General features: G+C 34.5%; 2 protein-coding genes across 3 annotated transcripts; one reads left to right on the forward strand and one right to left on the reverse strand.

Annotated features, from left to right (window-relative positions):
- LOC109719379 (transcription factor PIF3-like) lies at positions 4,391 to 9,134 on the forward strand. Of its 2 annotated transcripts, XM_020246009.1 has the most exons (9): positions 4,391 to 4,508; positions 4,798 to 5,236; positions 5,391 to 6,411; positions 6,515 to 6,616; positions 6,716 to 6,781; positions 6,902 to 6,967; positions 7,569 to 8,064; positions 8,577 to 8,701; positions 8,800 to 9,134. In XM_020246009.1, the coding sequence occupies exons 2-7, from the start codon at positions 5,133 to 5,135 to the stop codon at positions 8,022 to 8,024; spliced, it is 1,815 nt and encodes a 604-aa protein (XP_020101598.1). In that variant the 5' UTR covers positions 4,391 to 4,508; positions 4,798 to 5,132; the 3' UTR covers positions 8,025 to 8,064; positions 8,577 to 8,701; positions 8,800 to 9,134. The 2 variants fall into 2 exon arrangements, with proteins under 2 accessions (XP_020101598.1, XP_020101599.1); XM_020246010.1 differs by lacking the exon at positions 4,391 to 4,508 and having other exon boundaries at positions 4,626 to 5,236; positions 8,581 to 8,701.
- On the reverse strand, positions 9,658 to 13,791 carry LOC109719365 (enolase-phosphatase E1). The gene is made up of 2 exons (XM_020245986.1): positions 13,551 to 13,791; positions 9,658 to 11,669 (listed from the first exon to the last, which is right to left on the reverse strand). The coding sequence occupies exons 1-2, from the start codon at positions 13,593 to 13,595 to the stop codon at positions 9,984 to 9,986; spliced, it is 1,731 nt and encodes a 576-aa protein (XP_020101575.1). The 5' UTR covers positions 13,596 to 13,791; the 3' UTR covers positions 9,658 to 9,983.

The raw sequence follows: 22,134 nt of genomic DNA on the forward strand, positions 1-22,134 counted from the left end.
AGAGAGAGAGAGTTGAGCTAGAATACTATCGATAGTAAACGAGCCGTTTTACTATCGATTTGTTTTTGATGATAGAGCTTCCAAATTGACGACCGGTTCCGTTAAATATAATCTAAACCATTTAAACTACTTAGCACTTTCGATATTGTTCTTTTATCCATCAAGTGAACAGAAAAATAAATAGTTGAAAATGAATATCCTTTAAAAAATAATGATAAGAGTCTTGTAATCAAGATCAAGAGTATAGATCTTGTTTTAAATAGTTTAAAGAATTTTTTAACAAAAATTCAATTGATTTGAATATCTTTACGCCGTTAAACGAGAAAACGCCTCTTATCGACCATTAAAATTACAAATTTTGAAATTCTTTGATCATTAGGCAAATGATGTCCAAAAGATTTGAAATTTGATTTCTAAACACTTCGAGTGGTATAGATCCTGTTCAACGGAGCCGATCGTCAATTTGGAAGCTCTATTATCGAAAACAAATAGGTGGTAAAACGGCTCGTTTACTACCGATAGTATTCTANAGAGAGAGAGAGAGAGAGAGAGAGAGAGAGAGAGAGAGAGAGAGAGTAAGAAAAAAAAATTAATTTTCCCAATAAAGTTTGGTTGAGTTTGTCCTTTTCTACCTGGCTGTTGTGTTTAATGTGGCTTGTCTCCTCTTTAAGTACAATGGAGGTCTTGGTGTCTCCTTGGTGGGGTTTTGCATTTGTGTTTGAGTCCATCTTGTGATAATCCTAAAAATTGTCATTATTTATTTTTATTTTTTCTTTTCTGATCTGTATTAGGTCATTCTAGTCATTTATTTTTGAGACAAGCCTCAAGTTTGTTACAACTAGCACACAAATAAAAATAAAAAACGGCGAACGTGAAGTAGACAAATCATAAATAAAAAAAATAAAATAAACATAAAGATTCACATGAAAAATTTTTTGTAGAAAAAAAAATCACGAAGTAAGGAGGAGAAAGCTTACAAATGTTGCATCGTGTCTAGGGCAAAAGAGAAGAAGAAAGTCTCTTAACGGATTCTTCATTATTGGATCAGATTCGTACGACGGGAAGCTCCGGCCGATAGGCCCGAGCCCTTCGCTATCCACCACTGATATCCATTTTTCCTTTACAATTTATTTTTTTTCAAAAATCTGTCGCACTGTAAAACTGTGACGAATCGGGGACCGGCCCAAAAAACAAAGTCGATCAATAACCAATTTCGAAGCATTCAAGTCCAAAACAGGATCTCAAACTTTCGACCTTAGTTTATTTTATTTTCATAGATAGGTAGCATACTATTCGTTTCGTTTATTTTTTTAGAAATTAATAAACTTAGCTGGAAATATGAATTGACTAAGATTTGAATTTGGAACATCGGATACCAACTACCAAATTATTTGCCACTTGCTCAGGGACGGTCGGTAACTTCCAACCTTATTGTTGATATTTTCTAAGTGTTTAGTAGGGTTTAGATATAAAAACAGCATTTTAATGTTCCAAAATAATTAATAATTACCAACATGCCTATCTCTTTTACAATTAAACATCAAATTTGTTCTTCTGAAATTTAAATTATTATACCTTTTTTGTCATTTTTTTTCTCTCATGTTGTTCGATATGAACATTAATTAATTCCTACATTATTCGCGAATTTTTTTTTAGTTATTTATTTATGCACAGAACGGTAGAGAATTTGCTTGGAATGAACATCAAATGAAAGATTAAACCATCATATCTTAATAAATTATAGGCTAAACTTCAAATACCATGCTTTAGTTTAAAGTATATCGCTTTAGTATTTTGTGGTTTTATTTTTTTTTCTTTTTGTCAGTCCATCCGTTAACTCTTCGTTAAATCATATACAAAAAAACTTCAGATACACCACCTATAGTTTATTGACTATTTATTTTAGTATTATGTGGTTTACGAATTTTTATTTAGTACCTTATAATTTTGAATTTGGCACTGATTTAACGAAAAAAATTAACAAAGTGGATAACTGAGAGAGAAAAATAAAATTAACAGGATATAAAAGTTATATATTTTAAATCATAGGTTATTAAAATAAAAAAGCACGAAATTATAGAAATGATATTTAATTTTTTTTCTAAATTATATATAAAGAGTCAAAAAAAATTATTCTAGTACTCATTTTACACTTTAGTTGCTAGGTAAGTGTGGAGAGCACTCATGATTTATATATTTTATATTTTATACTATATATTAGCTTTATATTATATATTATCTAAAGCTACACAATCAAACAAAACCAAACTCCAACAATGTTGGACTCTTGAGAAAAAGAAAGCAACTTTAAATTAAAGCCTAACCTTAATAAGCAGGTCAAATCAATTTCTTTATTCAACAGCATTATTTAAATACCAAAAACACATCATCCTTTACTGTGCTTCTAATTTTTTTTTAAAACAAAGTTGTCGTATATCGCGTAGTTTTTTTTTTTTTTTTTTTGAGAGATAGGTAACACGCTACCCGCTTCGTTTATTTCATTTAAAAATAAACTTAGCTGGAAATGTGAATCAACTAGGATTCGAACTTGGGTCTCGAATATCAACCACCAAGTCCTTTGCCACTTGCTCTTCGGTCAACTGTACGTTAACCAGCTATAATAGCAAAAAATAAAATAAAATTCTAAAACACATCAACTTATATAATATTAGTATTTAAAAAGTAAAAAAAAAAATAGTTATTTAGCGTACAATGCATCAGCTGTACTTTTGCATTACGCTCCTAAAATTCAATCATAGAGAATTCAAAATTAAATTTTAAAATAGAGGCTTGGCCTCTTGTGCTATGAGGGGTTTGGCATGGACTTTAATAAAAGGATTTAATGCTACTTCAGTGTCTATGGACATAACTTTAAAAAAGAAAAAACGAAAAAAAAATTCAAATTTTAATTTATTAGTTGAATTTCATGACAGTTTAAAAAAATCCTATGTTTTTTCTAACTCTTATTTCTTGTGAATATAGACATCAAACATATATCTAATTAAATTTTAACTTAAAAACATTAATAATTTGAATATAGAGCGTATATAATGGGTAGTGTCACGCACTAATATACCGTATTTTTCTTTTTAAAATACAGTATTTTTCAAATTATACGTGTATACAAAATTAAAAAGTGTTTTTTAACTAAATTGACGTGAGACCCACAACACTCAATCTTATTGACATGATTTTTATACCAGTTTCTTAAACTGTAGATATGCAATCATTTTAGGAAAAATTTAAAATACCACTCCTGCGGTTTCACACTTTCTTATTTTAGAATTCTATGATTTAAAGTGTATCAATTTAGTGTCCTATGGATTTATTTTTATCTTTTCATTATCGATTCTATTATTTTTTTCGTTAAATTGGGGACAAAGTTAAAACTAAAAGGTACTAAAGTTAATATTTGATAAACCTGGGTGGGGTATCTGAAGTGTTTTCTATATAATTTAACAAAATATTAACGAAAAAATTGACGAAAGGATAAAAATAAAATCACAGGACACTAACCTGATACACTTTAAATTATATGGTACTAAAGTGAGAAAATATGAAACCGCAGAGATGGTATTTGAAGTTTACTTTTAATTTTATGTGCAAATAATCGTACATGAATATTGCAAATCTTTATTTGTCTTTTTCTTCTATTTTCTGGGGGTAAAAATTGTATAGTACTAACACCATAAATGATTTTGACTGGACAATAAAAATTTTAAATTTTAAATTTTCGTCTATAATATTTAAGTCACCTAATGGCTTTTCTGATGCAAAATTTAAGTTGAGCACTTACTTAATTTATAGCTGTATAAGTTGCGTAAATATACTAATTAAATTTATAAATACAAACAATACGTTTAAATTTTAGAGTTAAAGAATCATTAGCTAGCTCAAATCAAATAAGTTCAAAAATTAGACAGCAAAATTAAAATCTTTCAAAATTAAATAGTCAGATCAAAATAAGTAATAAATTTTTTAATATAAAAATAATACAACATCTTAATTAATGGCACAGATTCAATCACAATACTACTACCATCTTACCTCATCATTGGTGCTAGATCAAATATTAAACCAATTAAATTCGGTTATAAAATATAATTATTATTATTCTAAAAACTTTTGAATAAAAAATTACCATAAATTAAAATTTGAGAACTAAAATATCACGCGTCTTATAATTCCAGCGCAAGACATAGAGCAATTTATCTTTCTTTCTTTTTTTTTCTTTTTTCTTTTGTACTTTTCTAAATTTTTGTTTTTCCCCACCCCCTCTCTCTCTCTCTCTCTCTCTCTCTCTCTCTCTCTATCTATCTACCTATCTATCTACCTATCTATCTATCCATCTATTGAGTGCTGTTGAGAAAGAGACAGGAGAGGGTGTTATGCATTCACTGTGAGAATCTTGCAAGGAAGTCATTGTAGAATAAGCAGTCCGGACCTTATCTTTTAATCCCAGGATATTGCAGTCAGGACAGGAGGATCAGCAAATCCTAGCCTTGCTGGTAATCCCTCCACCAATCATTCCTGCTAATATCCCCAAGACATTATTATTAATATTCTTATTATTATTCTGGGTGGTCATAAAAGGGTGGGAGTAGTGATATTTTCCTCTTTTCATTTCCTTCTCCTTTTTTTTTTCTTTTTTTTTTTTTTCTTTCTTTCTTTTTGTGATTGAAGTTTAGAGGAGTATAGTTTGATTATCTCTTTGTTTGTTTTGGGTGAATTTGGTTTGGGGGATAAAAATGGGATTTTGTGAGAGAGGGTTTTAACTTTAACTTTTAAGTGCTGCAGGGAAAAAAAAAGAAAGAAGAAGAAGCTTCTAGAGTTTCAGAATCTCCTGGTGGCTCTCTTTTAGGCTGATTTAGTGGTGGGTTTGGGAGAAAGATGAGATCTTGTGAGCATCTGCTCTGATCAATCTGCACTGCTCTGCAGTAAAAGTTGGATCTTGGAAGGAAAAGAGTTGTCAAATTATTTATTGAGGGAAGCATTTGATTGCCAAACTCAGGAAGGGAGATTTTGCATTGCAATCTTCTGGTGGTGGTTTTGTATCATCAAGCTAGGGTTTTTTTTTTTTTTTTTTTTTTTTTTTTTTTTTTTTTTTTTATGAATTGGGGGTAGAAACCACCATGCCCCTCTCTGAATTCCTGCTCAAGACCACGAAATCGAAGCCCGGAACCGCGCAATCCAAGATGCCCATCCCCAATTCCTCCTCATCTGATCCCTTTTCTATGTAAGTTTTGGCCTCTGATCTCCCTGCATTCACTTGTTCTTTGTGTCACCCTATTTCCCTGTTGATTGATTAATTAATCTGTTGTGTTGAATGAATATCTCTGATCTGTGGGATTGTAATTGTAATTGTAATTGTAATTGTAATTGTAATGAAGATCTGATCACGAATTCGCGGAGCTTCTGTGGGAGAATGGCCAGATTGTGTTGCATGGTCATGCCAGTAGATCCAGCAAGAAGAGCTGGGCGGCGGCATCCGCCGCCGACCACCCGGAGAAAGCTCCGGCGAAGGACAATGTGGATTCCGTCGACGCGAAGAACGAGCAATTGGGCGCCGACCTTTCGGTTCATCAAGAGGATGACATGGTCCCGTGGATCAATTTCCGGATCGACGATGAGTCTCTCGATGCCGATCCCGTGCACAACGATTTCTACTCGGAGTTCCTGGAAGACATCGGCGTCCTAGGGCAGGAAGCTAAGAGCCCGCCGAACGCACCGCAGGAGATTCCTTCGAAAGGAGCTCCGGCGGCTTCCGAGCGTGGCAGGGGTAATAAGCCCAACCAGTTGATTCAGCTCTCTCAAAATTGTCAAAGCGCGGTTACGAACAATAACTCGAGAGTTTCGGAACTCGGTAATGGCGGTGGTAAAGCCCAGATGGGCTATTGCATGGAATTAGTGAAAAACACAAGGTTGGCGCCGAGACCGAACACGGGCGTGAACTTTGTCAACTTCCCCCTCTTCTCGAGGCCCCACGCTGTTAAGATCAACGATCGAGCGAGAGTAGAGGAGAAGGCAGCTGCTGCTCCAGTGAATAGAAATCTCGTCGAGTCTAGTAGTGGAGTTAAGAGTGTCGCCGGAATTAAAGCCCTGCCGCGTAAGTTGGAGCTGGAAAAACCCGATGCGCCCGGACGTCAACATGTTAAAGTCCCTAGCGAGCGAATTGAGGCTAATCGCGAAAGAGGTGAAGATCATGAGACCGAAAAGGACGATAAGAATGCTGCTGCTATTAAAGATTGTAGCTTCGCAAAGCCAGAGACGGAGAAGGATCCAGTAGCAGTGGTTGCTTCCTCTTCCGTGTGTTCCGTTAATTCCGCAGGAATTGAATCGTATGAACCCAAAAATAATAGAGAGAAGAGGAAAGTTAGCGAACGCGAAGAATCCAGCGGCGAGCAGAGCGATGTAAGTGTTTGACAAAAAGAGTGCGAACGATCGGCTAGTTCCCTCAATGTTTGTCAGTAAAGGAGCTCTTTTAACTAATCCATCCTTTTTTGTATGCGGTAAGGATCTTGAAGATGAATCGGTGGGAACAAAGAAGCCCGCGAATGGGCGAGGCACGGGTGCAAAAAGAAGTCGAGCCGCAGAAGTACATAATTTGTCTGAAAGAGTGAGTCACTAGTTAACTAATAATGTACTCAATTCTTTTATGTGTTTCTTTGTTTTCTAATTTAGATGTAATGTATTTCTATGCGGTTTGTAATAACAGCGAAGGAGGGACCGGATAAATGAGAAAATGCGGGCGCTACAAGAACTGATACCTAACTGTAATAAGGTATCATTTTTTTTTTTTTAATTGCCCGCTCTCTGCCGTTCTAGTTTATCAGATGATTCAGGAACCACCTAATTTTGATTTTTCTTTTCTTTTTTTTTTTTTGTTCATACTTGCTTAAAGACGGATAAAGCTTCAATGCTCGAAGAGGCCATCGAGTATCTTAAGACACTTCAACTACAACTTCAGGTAAAGCTTAATTTTTTCGCTATGTTCTAGTGGGCTCTTTTGCGTGGTTAGAGCTTTTCTAGTGAAGTACGGTTTGAGTAGCGCTTTTCAAAGAAGCTCTGGTATCTTTTTCATCAAAATATCCTTTAAAGGTACTCATATTGTTGGAGCTAAAACCGAAATTTCAAATTTGAGCTTCTACTTCTGGCATCCAAAAGCTCATATTAGTTTTCTGCAAAAGCAAAAGCTTTGGATTACTTCGTAGTCAAATACTTGGTTTGTAGAAGCTCATGCTTTTTTGGAGTAAAGAAATTGTTTAAGAAGCCAGGCAATAGGCATGAAAGACCAATTTGGCCCTGCGATAGGGTGCAGTCACTCTGTTTGACTAGTGGTACTACAAGAAGCCCTATAATAAGACCTCTCAATTGCTTCCTTCAACAGCAGCGGTAGAAGGTCCAAATTGAATATTCTACTTTTGGCCTCATAATCTTATTTCAACTTTCCATACTAGCTAAAAGTTCGAGGCTTTTCTAAAGTTCGAGGCTTTTCTCGGCACAAGACGCACACTAAATGCGATTCACTGTCTCAAATTCCGTAACTTCTCTTATGTTCTCTCTGGCAGATGATGTCCATGAGGAATGGGATGTACATGCCAACTCCTATGATGTTGCCGCCAGGGATGCAACACATAAACGGACCGGCGATGGCCCATTTCTCCCCGATGGGTGTAGGGATGGGCATGGGCATGGGCATGGGCATGGGGATGGGGTACGGCATGCACGTGAATGGATCACCAGGTTGTTCTTTAATTCCGGTGCAGCCCATGCATGGGCAGCAGTTCCCGTGTCCTGCAATCGCAGGCCAGGCTGCCTTGCACCGGATGATGCTCGGACCAGCTAATCCTCCAGTCTTTGGGGCAATTGCGCCACACCAACTTAGTTCGCCACCATGTCATGTTGTCAAGGGAAATACAGCGCCTGATGTTACCATGCCAGCGGCTGCTCCAGCCCCGCCAACCTCAGATCCGGCGGCGGCTCCAGTTTCTAGAGATCAGAAGGAAGAAGGCAAAAACTTATAAATATTGTAGAGATCAAGAATCAATCGTGCGGGGAAGATGGGTAAGTCTTGTGAGATTTATATATTGATTCTCGATCCATATCATTATCTTCACTTTGTTTGATACCAAATCAAGATTGATTTGTAGTTTAAGGAACTCAAATGGGTCGAATATGGGGAGCTAGATTTTCTTTTGCTCGGAAGGAGATATGATTCATCGAATTATATTATTTACTTCTCCTATCTTACCTGTCTAGTAGTATTTAGATTTCATGAGTAGAGGTTTATTTTGGATAGAGAAGTTTTCTTATGTTTGAGAATAGTATATTACCACAATTCAGGCCTTATATCTACCAATTTGCTTACAGTTATCAAAGGCCGCCAATTTGTTAAATTCAGTTCAAATCATGGATTAATGAGATTCGAAACAACGAAATTAAGAAACTACATTGCAATTCCATCCAAATCGGCAAATTCGGGTGTTGAAGTTTTCACCATTCAGTAGTGTAATTACTTAGAATTGATGTTAATTACCTGCTACACTTATTGTTGGTGTTATCTGTTCTTGTTGTAGGTAGCAATAAGGAAGGATTAACAGCTAAAGAGTATCTGATGTACATTACTAATCGAATAGCGACAACTCAATCTGTGGGGATCCCTCAACCTTGCAAGTGTAAATGGGACAAGACATCGCAACAGGTGAGTTCGAAACTTTTTCAGTGAGCTGTAAATCACTTAATTAAATTTATATTCTTCACATAATTCGAGTCTTTTACGTTCTATCCGCAATCTTGCAGGCTACTGTTGATGGGTTCCATGCAATGGGGGTTGCTCAAAATGTTCCATAAATAACAACTTATGTATGTGATCTAACATGTGAAGGATTCTCTCTCTATAAGAGTACACCTCAAGTGCCAATTTTGCTTTTTCCCAAGTGGAATTGTGGGACAATGTGTAGTATATTAGCATGTTAAGAGTAGCTTAAGAGTTAAAAAAAACTTTGTTTTGCATCTATAAGTCGCGGATCCGTGCTGTTATTATATAAGGAGCATGACCTTCAACTGTGTGTACTAAAAATGGTTTGATATGAATAAAAATTTTCTTAAATGGATTTCACAAGAATTTCAATTAACTCTCACATTGGTTCTTATTTCTGTTATTATAAGAGTTTTAGTAGTACCTTCAATGGTGAAATGTTTCCCAGATATAATGGAATCATTGAGGTAAGCATATGCACTTCCAATGGGACTCTGTTATTATCTGTGGGTGTTATTGATTTATTTATTTAGTTTCTCTTTTTAAGCTTTAAGGATGAGTTGAACATACGAAATTCAATCAATGAGTTACACTATTGCTGTGAGTATTGCAATTCTTGTCATAAACAGTTTCCTAAAGATTCTTATGGTAGAAAACGGTTCAGAAATAGTTTTAATGTTTCTGTTTACATGTATTATGAAAACAACATGAATCATACTACATGAACAGATTAATTGCAACTCACAATCTCTTAGAAGTTGGAAGTGAAGAGAGAGAGGTACAAAATTAGTTGAACTGAGATAATGCAAGTTAATGATTGTATCACATGAATAAAGCCAATACCACAGACATGATCTTTGACTCTTTTAATACAAACTCATTTGCTTCATCATTTTAACTAACAAAACAATCACCACATAAAGTTGATTATTATCCATATAATATAATACACAGCTAATCATAATATAAACATAACAAATATGTCTTAAATAAACTATAGACACTGAAATAAAAGAAATCCCAACTTAAGCACACTGCACACCATACAAATGTATTTAACAGAAAAAAAAAAGAACCAAAAAAAAGAAGAAGAAAGAATCAAAACCAATAAATGACACACCATCCCATGTTTGCTGCATCTAAAATATTCCATGCAATGCCATCTTTGCAGCAGTTTTAATCCTTCACAAGTAATACCCAACATAAATATTTATTATTTTCGAATTTATTTTGATGAGGTATCATCCTTGTCTCCTGCTGACATGGCCTTTGAACTTGGCGATTTTCCGATTATCGCCTTCTTCACCTTGACGATCGAATGCTTCACTTTGGATATGATGTTGTTTGAATGGCGTGGCGTAGTCTTAACTGTGACGTTCTGTTTAGGCGCCTCTTCTTCTTTCTTTGCCGCATCGTCAGCTTTAAAAGTTTCAGCTAGGTTTCTCTCGGCAGGTTTCTCGCTCTTCTCATTTTCCGTGCCTTCATTTTCTTTCTCAGCAGTGTTTTCAACCATCTCCCCGTCCTTCGTTGCGGAATCACCGTCCTTGGAGGGCTCAACCAAGTTGGCCACGACCGTCTCTCCCTTGTCTCCTTCGACTTCTTTGTTTTTCTCAGCCTCCCCAGAACTGTCAGCAGTTTCTTTGACAGTCTCTTCGGCAGCCTCTCCATCCTTCTTCGCTAATTCACCATCTTTGGAGGATTCAACTATGTTTGTCTCGACATTTTGCTCGGCGACTTGCTTTTCCTCCTTAACTTCTTTATCTTTCTCAGCCTCCTCAGAGCTGCCAATTGGTTCTTTTGCAGTCTCCACAGAATCAGCATTTTCATCCTTCTTTGCGTCGACCAACTCAGAAGCTTTCTCCTCAACAAATTCAGCACTCTCGGGTAATTTCTCTTCCTTAGTTTCAACTTCAGCGACCGCAGAATTGTCCGACTCCTTAGAGGTTACGTCCAAGTTTGGCGTTTCATCCTTCAAACTCTCATCCTTTTTCTCAACGATTTCAGCAGCTTCATCAGCAACTACAGGAGGAGCTTCAAGTTTTTCAGAGACTTCCTCTTTATTTTCTAAATCCTCATCCTTACTCTCTTCCACTTTATCTCCGACGCTCTCGTCTACATTCTTGTCTACGATAACTTCAGCACTGTCGACTTTTTCTGCTTCACTCGGAATCGGCTCTTTGTCTTGCACATCACTTTCATTCTTCTCTTCTTCGATCTTAGTCTCCGGATTCTCAGGCTCTTTCGCAGTTTCAGTAACTACACTTTCGGCATTTGCCTCACTAACAACTGCACCGACAGAAGGATCAGATGACTGAGCTTGAACTGCAACTTCTTTCACCAGTTCTTCTTCGCCCTTATCGCCCTCGACATCTTCTTTAATTGGTTCATCAACTAACATTTCCTCAACCTTATTGCTCTCATCTTCCGATTTCAGCGGTTCTATAACTTCCTTCTCTACAAAATCCGGTTTTGGTTCTTGTACTGGAGATTCCTCAATCTTTTCTTCCGATTCTTCTGCTCCAGTTTGTGGTTCTTTAGCTTCTTTTGATTCTTCGTCGGTAGCTTTGTGTTCCGACTCTAAAGGAGCGGAAACGTCGACCGCTTCTTTAGGATCTTTTGCCTCTTCCACACTGCTATCGCCAGCCACAGCAATCTCTTCTGATGCAGAATCTTTAACGCTTTCTTCCTCAGATTTTTCCTCTTTTGCAGAATCCGGCTTCGATTCTTGAAGCGAAGGTTGCTCGGACTTCTCCTGTGATTCTACTGCTTCATTTTGTGGCTCTTTTGCATCGTCAACGTCGGCTTGGATCTTTGGTTCCGTACCAGTAATTCCCTCATTTTTGGGTTCAGCGACACTCTCTTCTTTGCCGCCCTCCGTAATACTGTCGACCACTTCCTTCTCCTCGACAGCCTGCATATATTTCATGAAAGATAACTACAGAAGGAAATATTTTGGCGCAACTATCTGAACAGTTAATGTATCACTACATATCATTACATTGCTTTGGATGATTTATTAATTGTCATGCTGAAAGAATGAAAAATCCTGGTAATGCAGCGGCACCGGATCAGTATACTGAAACCAACTTTTGATGTTCATCACAATTCAAACTTGGAAGTCAGTCATGTCGCGGACTTATTAGATAGGGCAAACCTGCAGCCCCACTGTTCCCGAGGTATTAGTCGAAATTTTGTAGCTTACGCCTTATGGTGACCCTCGGCATATAAAACCTTCTATGGTCCTCGCTTAGGATAATTCTCGATAGGTTGTGTGCAGTCGCAAATTTGAGATATCAAAAGAGCTCAGAAATCAAAGTAGAGAATATTAAGGGCATAATTATATTTTTGTTTCCATAAACTCGAAAATTGAATTCTTCACTGTAGCTGTTTTATATCTCCTGCTCTTGTGTAGTCCTTCCATTTTTCTGCATCTCGCAATTGAATTCGAAGCAAACACGTTTTACATGCGGAAGTATTGTACATTCTGAATTCTAAAGCTCGGAAATTATGCCAAAACACGCTTCGAACTTCAAACAAAACACATAGTAGAAATCAATTCCTCAAACAAAATATAATAAATTGAAAAGGAAAAAAAATGGCAAACAAGCCCCAAATTGTATGGCAAAAAGTAGTAAACAAAAATAAAAGGCAGGCAGACATAACTCATAAGAGATGTTTTAGCATTCTAGACTAAAATCAAGGATGAGAGTTTTCTGTCATTTCAAATTATGCAGAGGAAAAACTTGAGCTCCAGAGAATGGTGTTTTTAGTATTTCATATTTAATACTCCGCCTCCTGTCTGAGCTCGAGACATTCTGATAGGTCCAACACGTAAACTTGAATTAAATAGAAGGAAATTAATGGTATCAAAAAGCCTGGTGGGACTCGAATCTACGACATTCCACTTTAATAGCAGATTAAAGAATATGAAAGAACTATTATTCTCTAAGAACTTAAGCTCTAGAGAATGGTGATTTTAATATTTTATATTCAACGTGTACGCCATTTTTTTTCTCTTTTTTCTTTGATAAACCAAAAAAAAAAGAAGAGATGAATAGATGATTAGGCTATACATACATTACTTACTCTGGGAAACATAATAAGCATCTATATTCTCTGACAGATAGTATTAGATCTTCCATGGCCAGCTTATTCACATAAATATAATATCAGGCTAGATATGTCAATCATCTTTTCCATTGATTTATGAGGAGTGTAAATAATCATACAATATTTAAGGATCTGATGCATGCATATATCATTACACCAAATAAAGTTCTTAATTATTATTATTATTATTATTATTATTATTATGATTGTTTATACTTCATAAGAGGCCTAAAGAGATGGATCCCTACAAGTCCAGTTTCAAATTTAATCAGAACAGATTAGAAGAAACAAAAAGTAAAGGAAAAAAAAAAAAAAAACTGCCTCATGCATAGATTTTGGTTTCTCTTCTCCTCTCTCTCTCTCTCTCTCTCTCTCTCTTCATTTTCTGCAGGTTTATCAGCTTAAATGACAAGTTTTTGGTCTTAAATGACTCATAAATGCTCAAGTACTTGCAGAGAGATTTGTCCAATAGGAAATATTGTCTCCAAGGAGCATAAGATCACCAAAACAGTGGGGATCTTTTTTCTTGCATATATCATCATAAAAACAACCACAACCACACACACACAAAAAAAAAAAAAAAAAAAAAAAAAAAAAAAAAAAAAAAAAAAAAAAACCAGAAACATAAGTTTTTTTTTTAAAAAAAAACACAAAATGAAGCATGGGCTTGTAATCTGCATACCTTATCAGTTGCTTGATCTGTTGGTAAAGCCTTAGTAGAATCCATGGATGGAGAGAAAAAGCTTACTACTACTACTTCTCCCCAAGTTAATTATCACCCCTTTTTAACTTCAGAATTTCAGATAAGAGGCAAAAGCAAAGTAGAGGACCAAAAGAGGAGCAAAGCACAATGAGAGAGAGAGAGAGAGAGAGAGAGAGAAAAAGAGCTTTTTCCTTTTTTTTTTTTTTTTTTTTTTTTGGTTATTATTCATAACAGTGTGGCAGAAAAGCACCACAATAGCTCAGTTGGCTAGAGTGCAGAGAGCCCATGAGCTGTCATGAGCTGGGGCCCATCAGATTGTCTGATTCCTCTTCTATGAAAGAAAAAGTAATTAAATTAATTAAAGAATTCTAAATTATTCTTTTAATTTAGTTAAAAAGAAGAGAATTGCACTCCTTTTTCTGGCATGTACACTCTGTCTTTCTGCATGAGTATGTGAGGAAAATATGTATTAGGAAATAGTGATCTCAAAAGGTGTGTTTTGATGTAAATACATGCATTAATACATTAGTCAAAAAAGGAAAAAGGCTCAAATACATTGTTTCACATGTAAAACCATTCCATTAATCTATGATTCCTATTTTACTTCTATGTGATCATCTTTCCTTGGAATGTCTTTATAATTGAATAATATGTATGTATGTAAACAATTGTTGACAAAATGATGTTCTTTTTTGAATCACAAATTGGTGAAGTAAAATCAGATTACACAACATGGGCATCCAAAGTTTTTTTACCTATGTATGTATTCAAAAATGCATGGAATTGGCATGATGATGAGGATGATGATATCAGGCCTTTTCCAAAAGAGGGTGCTCATGGCTGTTGCATGGGGCACACCACACATGGGTGATCACTGGGGGAAAATAATTTATGGGGAGCACCTAACGAACGCCTCTGGCATGTGTCAGTTTTATCTCTATTCAAAAATAATTATTTTTTTTTGAGTTTTAGTATTTAAAAATATTTTAAAAATTTTTGAGTGCAAACAAAACTAACACATGACAGTAGATCGGAAGCTTTCGATCCAGGTGAGTTCCTCGCTGAAGTTTTATCCATCACTGTGTATGGCTTGAATTCAACTAAGAGATTTCAGAGGGTGCAATTAATAAGAGATACAAACACACAACACACACACAAAGCAGTGGGGGTTATTTTCATACATAAATTTTTGATTGACAGATAGCCCTTTGTCTTGTTATCTTCCAGTCCTCTAGTGTTCCTTTCAGATTGTGATATGCTTTCTGTAAGAAATTAAGACCATGTTCTCTCTTTTGAGATCTGGAAATTTCCAAGGCAACTTCACCAAATTTTTTAGAGTAAGTGGCAAAGGGCTTGGTGGTTGGTACCCGAGACCCAAGTTCGAATCTTAGTTGATTCACATTTGTAGCTAAGTTTATTTCTAAATGAAATAAACGAAGCGGGTAGCGTGCTACCTATCTCTCAAAAAAAAAAAAAAAAAAAAAAAAAAAAAACTTTCACCCAATTCCGTACTGTTGCTAGCAATTATATATATATATATATATATATAATCTTGAAGAAATAGAAACTATTATCTGTACAGCCCAAAAGATATATATATAAATCTTACATTCTATATGGCTTCTATTATCAGGAATATGCAATCTCCTCAATCTTAAATTTATTTTAATTTTTCCATGGGCCCTCTTCAACCGCAAAATATTTTTTTAATACAAAGTTTGGTTGTCCTTTTACTAGATTAAAATTCCAAATGACATCATATCACAACAAAGAGTCAATTATTTGATCCTTCTAGCTATAATTACTTTACAAAAATAATAATTTAATATCATAATTTATGTTTCTCAAGGACATAATTGAGATTACATTGAGCACAAGATGATGACATTTGTGTATTGGGTAGGTGAGTCAAGGTTTGTTCTTCCACATACAGACAAAATGCTTTCGACAATGACATGGATACTAAATTTTGAGATAATCTTGATTTAGAGTAGTCATAAATGTTTGATTGCAACATAACTAATTAATCATTTTTCAATTTAAATCTCATATTAAATGAAAATTAGAATTCCAATTTCTATATACTATATATATGACAATTTTATCATCTATCGGCTTAAACTTCTGGAATGGTTCGAACTGTATTACAATACCTCGACTATCATATGCTTACACTTTTTATTTTCTGGTATCAAACTAGTACCAAGCCAGCGCTCGATATTTTAAGGATGCAAACGGGGCGGATTTGGGGGCAGGAGCCCCGCCCCGCCTCCCGCCCGCACTATCAAAATCTCGCCCCACCTCCTGCCCCGAATGCGTGATGGGTTAAAAAATATATCCCATAATTCGCCCTGCCTTGTAACCCGCCTTCCGCCGACGCCCCGAATCCGTCCGCCAACTAATATTTTCTATATAATTTTTAATAATATTATATATATAATTAACAATTTCAATTATAAAAACTAAAAATATCAATTACAATTCGGAGCAAAATTTAAAAGTTTCAAATAGATGAGAAATGAGAGCATTAATTTATTTGTATTTTGAACTTTTTTGTAAATACATTATTTTTTAGGAATGTTTTATAAAAATGTAAAAAAATTTCGGGGTGGATCCGGGACGGATCATGACGGGGCGAATTCGGAGCAAATTTAGGGTTTTCCGTTTCCTGTCCCGAATCCATTTCGGATCATAAAAATTGTCCCGTTTTCCACCCTGATTTACTGCCCCATTCGGGGCGGATCTAGGCGGGAGCTCCACCAACCCAGATCCGTTTGCATCCCTAATTCGATATTCTAAATCCGTCCTAGACCCATCTCTAACCCGTCCCCGAACCGCTACGCTCGAATCAATATTATTTGTTTCAATTCGAACAGTATTTCATAGCCATTCTAACAAAAGGTGTTCTCCCACTATAAGAAAATTAATATTTAATAAGTATATTTTCTTTCTGGTATTCAACGATATTTAAAAATATTTTTAAAGTAATTTACTATTAATTTGAATGCATCAACAATAAAGAGTTGTTATATATATACTGACACTTATACTAAATGTTGGTAAAATATATCATGATACTCTAAAGTGTTGAAAAATTAAAAAAAATAATAATATTTATTGTTCAATAAATTGGTTTAATAAAATAGTTTAATAAAATAGACGGTTCATATAACAATATTTTTTAAAGCATCGGTATTTGTTATCGTCTAAAAAATATCGTTGTCGCGCTTGGATATTTATTTGTTGCATCACTATTGGACTAATGCTTAACTAGTTGGACATCATTAAATGCATGTGATTAACCCATTTAATTTTTGGCCTTAGATTTAAGAAAAATATAATTTGGCCCCTCCCCAAATCAAAAGAGAGGAAAAAAAAAAAAAAAAAAAAAGGGATAAGGTTTACCCTACAAGAGCACATTTTAATGTGATGGGTTCCAATTGCTTTGTCATGCATGGGTCCCTAAGGTCCCCTACTTAATACATGACCTAACCTCTTGGACTCATCATCTTGCTTCATTTTTGAAGCCTCATTAAAAAAAAAAAAGAAAAAAAGAAAAAAAGAAAAAAAGTTAGGGCTTCATCCATTGGGTTCAAATTTAAATTTGATAAGCTAGAACTTGTTGTTGAATTGTTGTTTGAGTAGAATTATTTAAAAATATTGTACCGTAATTTTGACATAAATGTCAATTTTATGAAGAAATTTTGTCCTGCTTTTATCGAATCGTACTCTGAATAACATGCTATTAGAAATCTAATTCTAAAACGCCTTGTGTCGAAATTTTTCATATTCGATTAATTTCCACATTGACCAAAAGGCATAAATTAACTTTGATTGTTATTCTTTTGCCTCTTTTATTATTTTCAATGTTACGACACATGGCATATATGATTCACCTATTCTTCACTATGAACGAAAAATGGAGACGTTAAGATTATTTCTGAACTATTTCCCATCCGATCTATCTTTTGAATAACAACTCCCAATAAATTTTCCTTCTTTTTTTGCCTAGCAGAAGCGAAAAAATTGGGACTACTACTTTTTGAATGAAAAAATTTATTTCAACTTCGCAATGCAGCAAAAGCACAAAATTTTTTGTTCCTAACTCAATAAACTGAACCATATTAGGACCAAACTGGCTTGTGTGGATCAGAATTTGCTTTTCTTTTTTTCTTTTTTTTTTTTTCCTTTCTCCTTTTTGTTTTTTGTTTTTTGTTTTTAACAAAAGAAAAGGTATGGAACATCTTGATAAGTTTAAAGGATCCATTGGCAACAATAGGAGATATATATATAGATAGGAAAATGATGAGAGAATGCTACTAAAGCCACACAAAAAATGCATGGTTCAACTACATCCCAATTACCACACTATTCCAAACAATGAGATTGATGTTCTCTCATTTTCACAGAAAAAAAAAAAACAAAAAAAAACAAGTCAATAAATTTGTCACCATAATGAGCTACTAATTCTCTTGAGCTTTTACTTTCAAAGGTGAGGAGGTTTGATGAGGATAATATAATTAATGTTACTTTTTTATTTTTTTTATAATATATGAAAGATTTAATAAAAGATTTATTGCATATTAAATTATTAAGAAAAAATCATGTTAAAGTCTAGTATTTATGTGGTTAATTGAGTTTATTAATTTGACCTGCTTCATAATTGGGCCCAAAGAGAGATATTGGGCTCAAAGCATTTGTGAAACAGAAGAAAATAAAGGCAAAATATTAATCCATTTAAAATAACATGGTGTTAGAGCAAACCCTATACGGCCGTGCGCCTATGCCGCCTCCAGTAATGGCCAAGAGATCGATCATGCACTCTCACTGTACGTGGCATAGTTTATCTGATCTCCAACACGCACATGAGCATGCAGAAGTGTTAAGATTACGTCTGAACCATTTTCTATTAGATCTTTTGAGTAATCGATGCTAAAGAATGATTAGCCAACCGGGTCTAATCATTTACCAGAGCTTGCGCCTGGCCCGAACCAACCTGGACTAAAAATTCTCAAATTTTAAGATGGCTCGACCGGATAATAATAAACCCAAGTCGATCAAACCATGGTTTTCTTTTTTGTTTCAAATTTAATTATGCTTCATATGATCAAATATATATATATATATATATATATATATATATATATATATTTTGTTGGACAAAATAAAAAGGCTAGAACACATAAAACTCCCCGTGTAAGTACCTTTTTTTTTATTATTTTTTCTCTCTTGACTTTCAAAACTATAGGTAGCACGCCATCCGCTTCGTTTATTTCATTTATAAATAAACTTAGCTGAAAATGTGAATCAACTAGGATTCGAACTTGGGACCTCGGGTTCCAACCACTAAGCCCTTTGCCACTTGTTCTAGAGACAGTCGGTTGCCCCCTTAAATTTTAGAAATATTTTTAAAAGGTTACAGTGTTAATGTAGAGAATGAAATAATCAAATTGCCCCTATATTTTCTATAAGAAAAAAAAATATATTTCTATTATTTTCAAGGATATTTTCAATATAAATTGTAAGAAATTGACAGAATAGTAACAGAACCCTGACAAGAGGAGGCAAAATGCATCAACTTGAAATTTAGAGGGGGTAAAATATAGATTTTTGAAAGTCGGAGAGCAAAATGGAAAAATGGATATGTACAGAGAGTTTTTTGTATTTTAGCCAAATAGTAAAAAAAAAAAAACCTTCTTCTCGTTCTACTTCATATAAGGCCTAATATCTTGATGGCCCGGCCCAATCAAATGGGCCCAATATAAGAAAGTCGGCATCATTAGATATCTCGGCAACGACTTTAACACGAACTCGGCGTTTCCAAACTTAATTTGAGCCACCGACATCTCTTTATGAGGTCTCGCCATCGAAAGGGTCTGGCGTAAGAAGAGATTTTCTCCTCTTTTTTTTGGCTTTTTTCCCTTTTTCATCGTACGTAAATAGTTAGGTATATAATGTTTTGTCGTAATTAATATAAGTTTCACCAAGAATTACGTGTGAAGGAGATTATTAAATTTGGGTAGTGGTGAAGCATCATGTTTAAGTTTTGTTTCTTTATTATTATTGTGATTGGAGTTTTTAGGGTTAGTTGGGCGTTACGTAGGGCTTACGTAGCAGCCATTTCCATCACATTTATGAAGGGAAGTTGAGTCCACTGTATACTTTCCTATTATATCAGTCATTTGGACAATTATAACTTTAGTGTCTACTTTTGAACCCTCTTAGTTACAAGGGTAGATTTGTATGATTAATCGCTTTTATTAGTTTGTTTCATTAATTATCTCTTCTGTCAGTGCATGCGCTACTGTTCTCTTGGTCTCCATCATTCACAAGAGGAGAGGATACTACGGCTTTTTAGAACCGGCTTTTGCTTTTGCTTTTAGCAGCAGCGAAGTTTTGGTAATTCGTTTGCTTAAGGGAACAATTTGAAGCCTCTAACACAAAAACTCCAATTTGTTGTTTCTGTAATTAATCTACTTCAAAATAAATAGCATATATAACCGGGGAAGCACTGTATTAAACAACACTATACTCTATATAGCAGCGAAAATTTTGTTCTGCGTTAACCCTAATATTTGAGGCAGATGCTGATGCTATAACAGCTCGAATTGAATGGGCCCCTTTGGTCTTAATGAGTTTACTGTTTGTCAAAGTTTGATTAAGAAATGCCAAATGATACCCCTTTCAACAATTAATTCAACAATTGTTGCGATTAATGCGCGTAACATATATATATATATCAACATTGTGGCCCTTGTTTAGCTCCATATGATGTACGTACGTACTGCTTTACAGTACAACAACATTATCACACAGGAAATGTGATTGCAAAAGGTGGCGACGAGGTTGATTAATTGTTAATTTCTCTTTGATCCTCATTTTCTTTTGCCCCTTAATTACCTTGTTTCTGTTGCTATATATCTTTCATTTCGGCTCTACGATCTTAATTTCTCTTATTTCATTTTAGCACAAAATGTGAAGCTTGGAAAAACATCAAAATACTTATTAATTGCTCGATTTGCTGTTTATCCACATTTCTACGGATAAATAGCGAATCTAGCTATCAATAAGTTGAACCATGCTATATTATAGATATATAGATAGATAGATAGATATTTAATTATGCACGTATCTAGAAGGAGTATAACAAGTCCTTTTATTTCACAATCAAATTGTTGTGTATATATATATATATATATATATATACGCGCGTTCTTTTATTTCAGAATCTCGGTTATTTTCAAGAAAAGTAATGATAATAGTAAACTCAGCTAACAAAGTTGGGTGCAGGAGAAATGTGACTACTCAGATCAAATGTAGGGTCGATCGATCGGGTTTTAATTTTAATTAATTAGTTGAACATATATAGATGTATGTATATTGCTACTAATATATATATATATATATATATATATATATATATATATATATATATATATATATATATATATATATGTGTGNTATATATATATATATATATATATATATATATATATATGTGTTAGGGTTAAATTGGGAATTAATTATATATGTGGTCATTTTGGTCTCCACCTACCCATCTTTTGCATGAATATATATATATATATATATATGAAAAGGTAAAACAACATTATCTTCACACCCTTTCCGTGCGAGCTGAGAAAGCGAATCATTCTAGTCATATATATATATATATATAATAACCTTAATTGAAAATATGTATATAAATGTCATTATCATGACAAAATTGCATAACTTATGCAATTGCTGTAGCTTGATTGTTTGTTTTATTCTCTGATGAATGCAATTTGAATAGCACTGGCCAGTGCATATAAGTCGTCGGAAACGGAACCCTATTACGTACAGAACATTAAAAATGGGGAACAATAATTTTATGCATGTGGTGCCAAATTAATGGACGCTGTATTGCTATGATCTATTTTTCATTTTTGAGCATATATGCACTTTTGGGCATCTTTTACTACTGTAAAATTTGTTAATATATATATATATATATATATATATATATATATATATATATATATATATATAGAGTTGACAGACCAAAAAATGGGTCAGTCGACAAACCAAAATTTGAAATACGTGCTTTTATATATAGTATAGATATATAGAACTAGGCTAATATACTATTAATAGCACAAGTCATTAATTGGTTCTACCAAGTTTTTGGCCATTGGATTAAGAAATGTACGGTTAGGATGATGTGGGCCTTCTAGGGTTGAGTGGGTGGTTGGTTGAATAGTATGATCTAACGGGTGAAAATGATCAAAAGGGTAGATCTAACGGCGGATATATATATATCGATAGCACCAAGTGCTTGCGTAGCTATATCAATAGCTATAGTAGACAGACTATATATACAGATATAGATATAAATAGTATATATAGAGAGAGAGAGAGAGAGAGAGAGAGAGAGAGAGAGAGAGAGAGAGAGAGAGAGTTGAACTGGAATGCTATATGTCGGTGGCATTAAATTTTTGACCCTTGGATGAACCGGTGTATAATTAAGATGATAGTGGTCCTCTAGGATTGAGTGGGTGGTTGGTTGAATAGTATAATCTAA

Source organism: Ananas comosus, linkage group 13 (assembly GCF_001540865.1).
Source record: "Ananas comosus cultivar F153 linkage group 13, ASM154086v1, whole genome shotgun sequence".
Classification (NCBI taxonomy): Eukaryota; Viridiplantae; Streptophyta; class Magnoliopsida; order Poales; family Bromeliaceae; genus Ananas; species Ananas comosus.

Coding starts and splice junctions, on each gene's coding strand:
- LOC109719379 (XM_020246009.1), top strand. CDS start 5,133: ATGCCCCTCTCTGAATTCCTGCTCAAGACCACGAAATCGAAGCCCGGA. Junction 5,237..5,390: donor TCATCTGATCCCTTTTCTAT/GTAAGTTTTGGC, acceptor ATTGTAATGAAG/ATCTGATCACGAATTCGCGG. Junction 6,782..6,901: donor TGATACCTAACTGTAATAAG/GTATCATTTTTT, acceptor ACTTGCTTAAAG/ACGGATAAAGCTTCAATGCT.
- LOC109719365 (XM_020245986.1), bottom strand. CDS start 13,595: ATGGATTCTACTAAGGCTTTACCAACAGATCAAGCAACTGATAAG. Junction 11,670..13,550: donor CAGATCAAGCAACTGATAAG/GTATGCAGATTA, acceptor AAATATATGCAG/GCTGTCGAGGAGAAGGAAGT.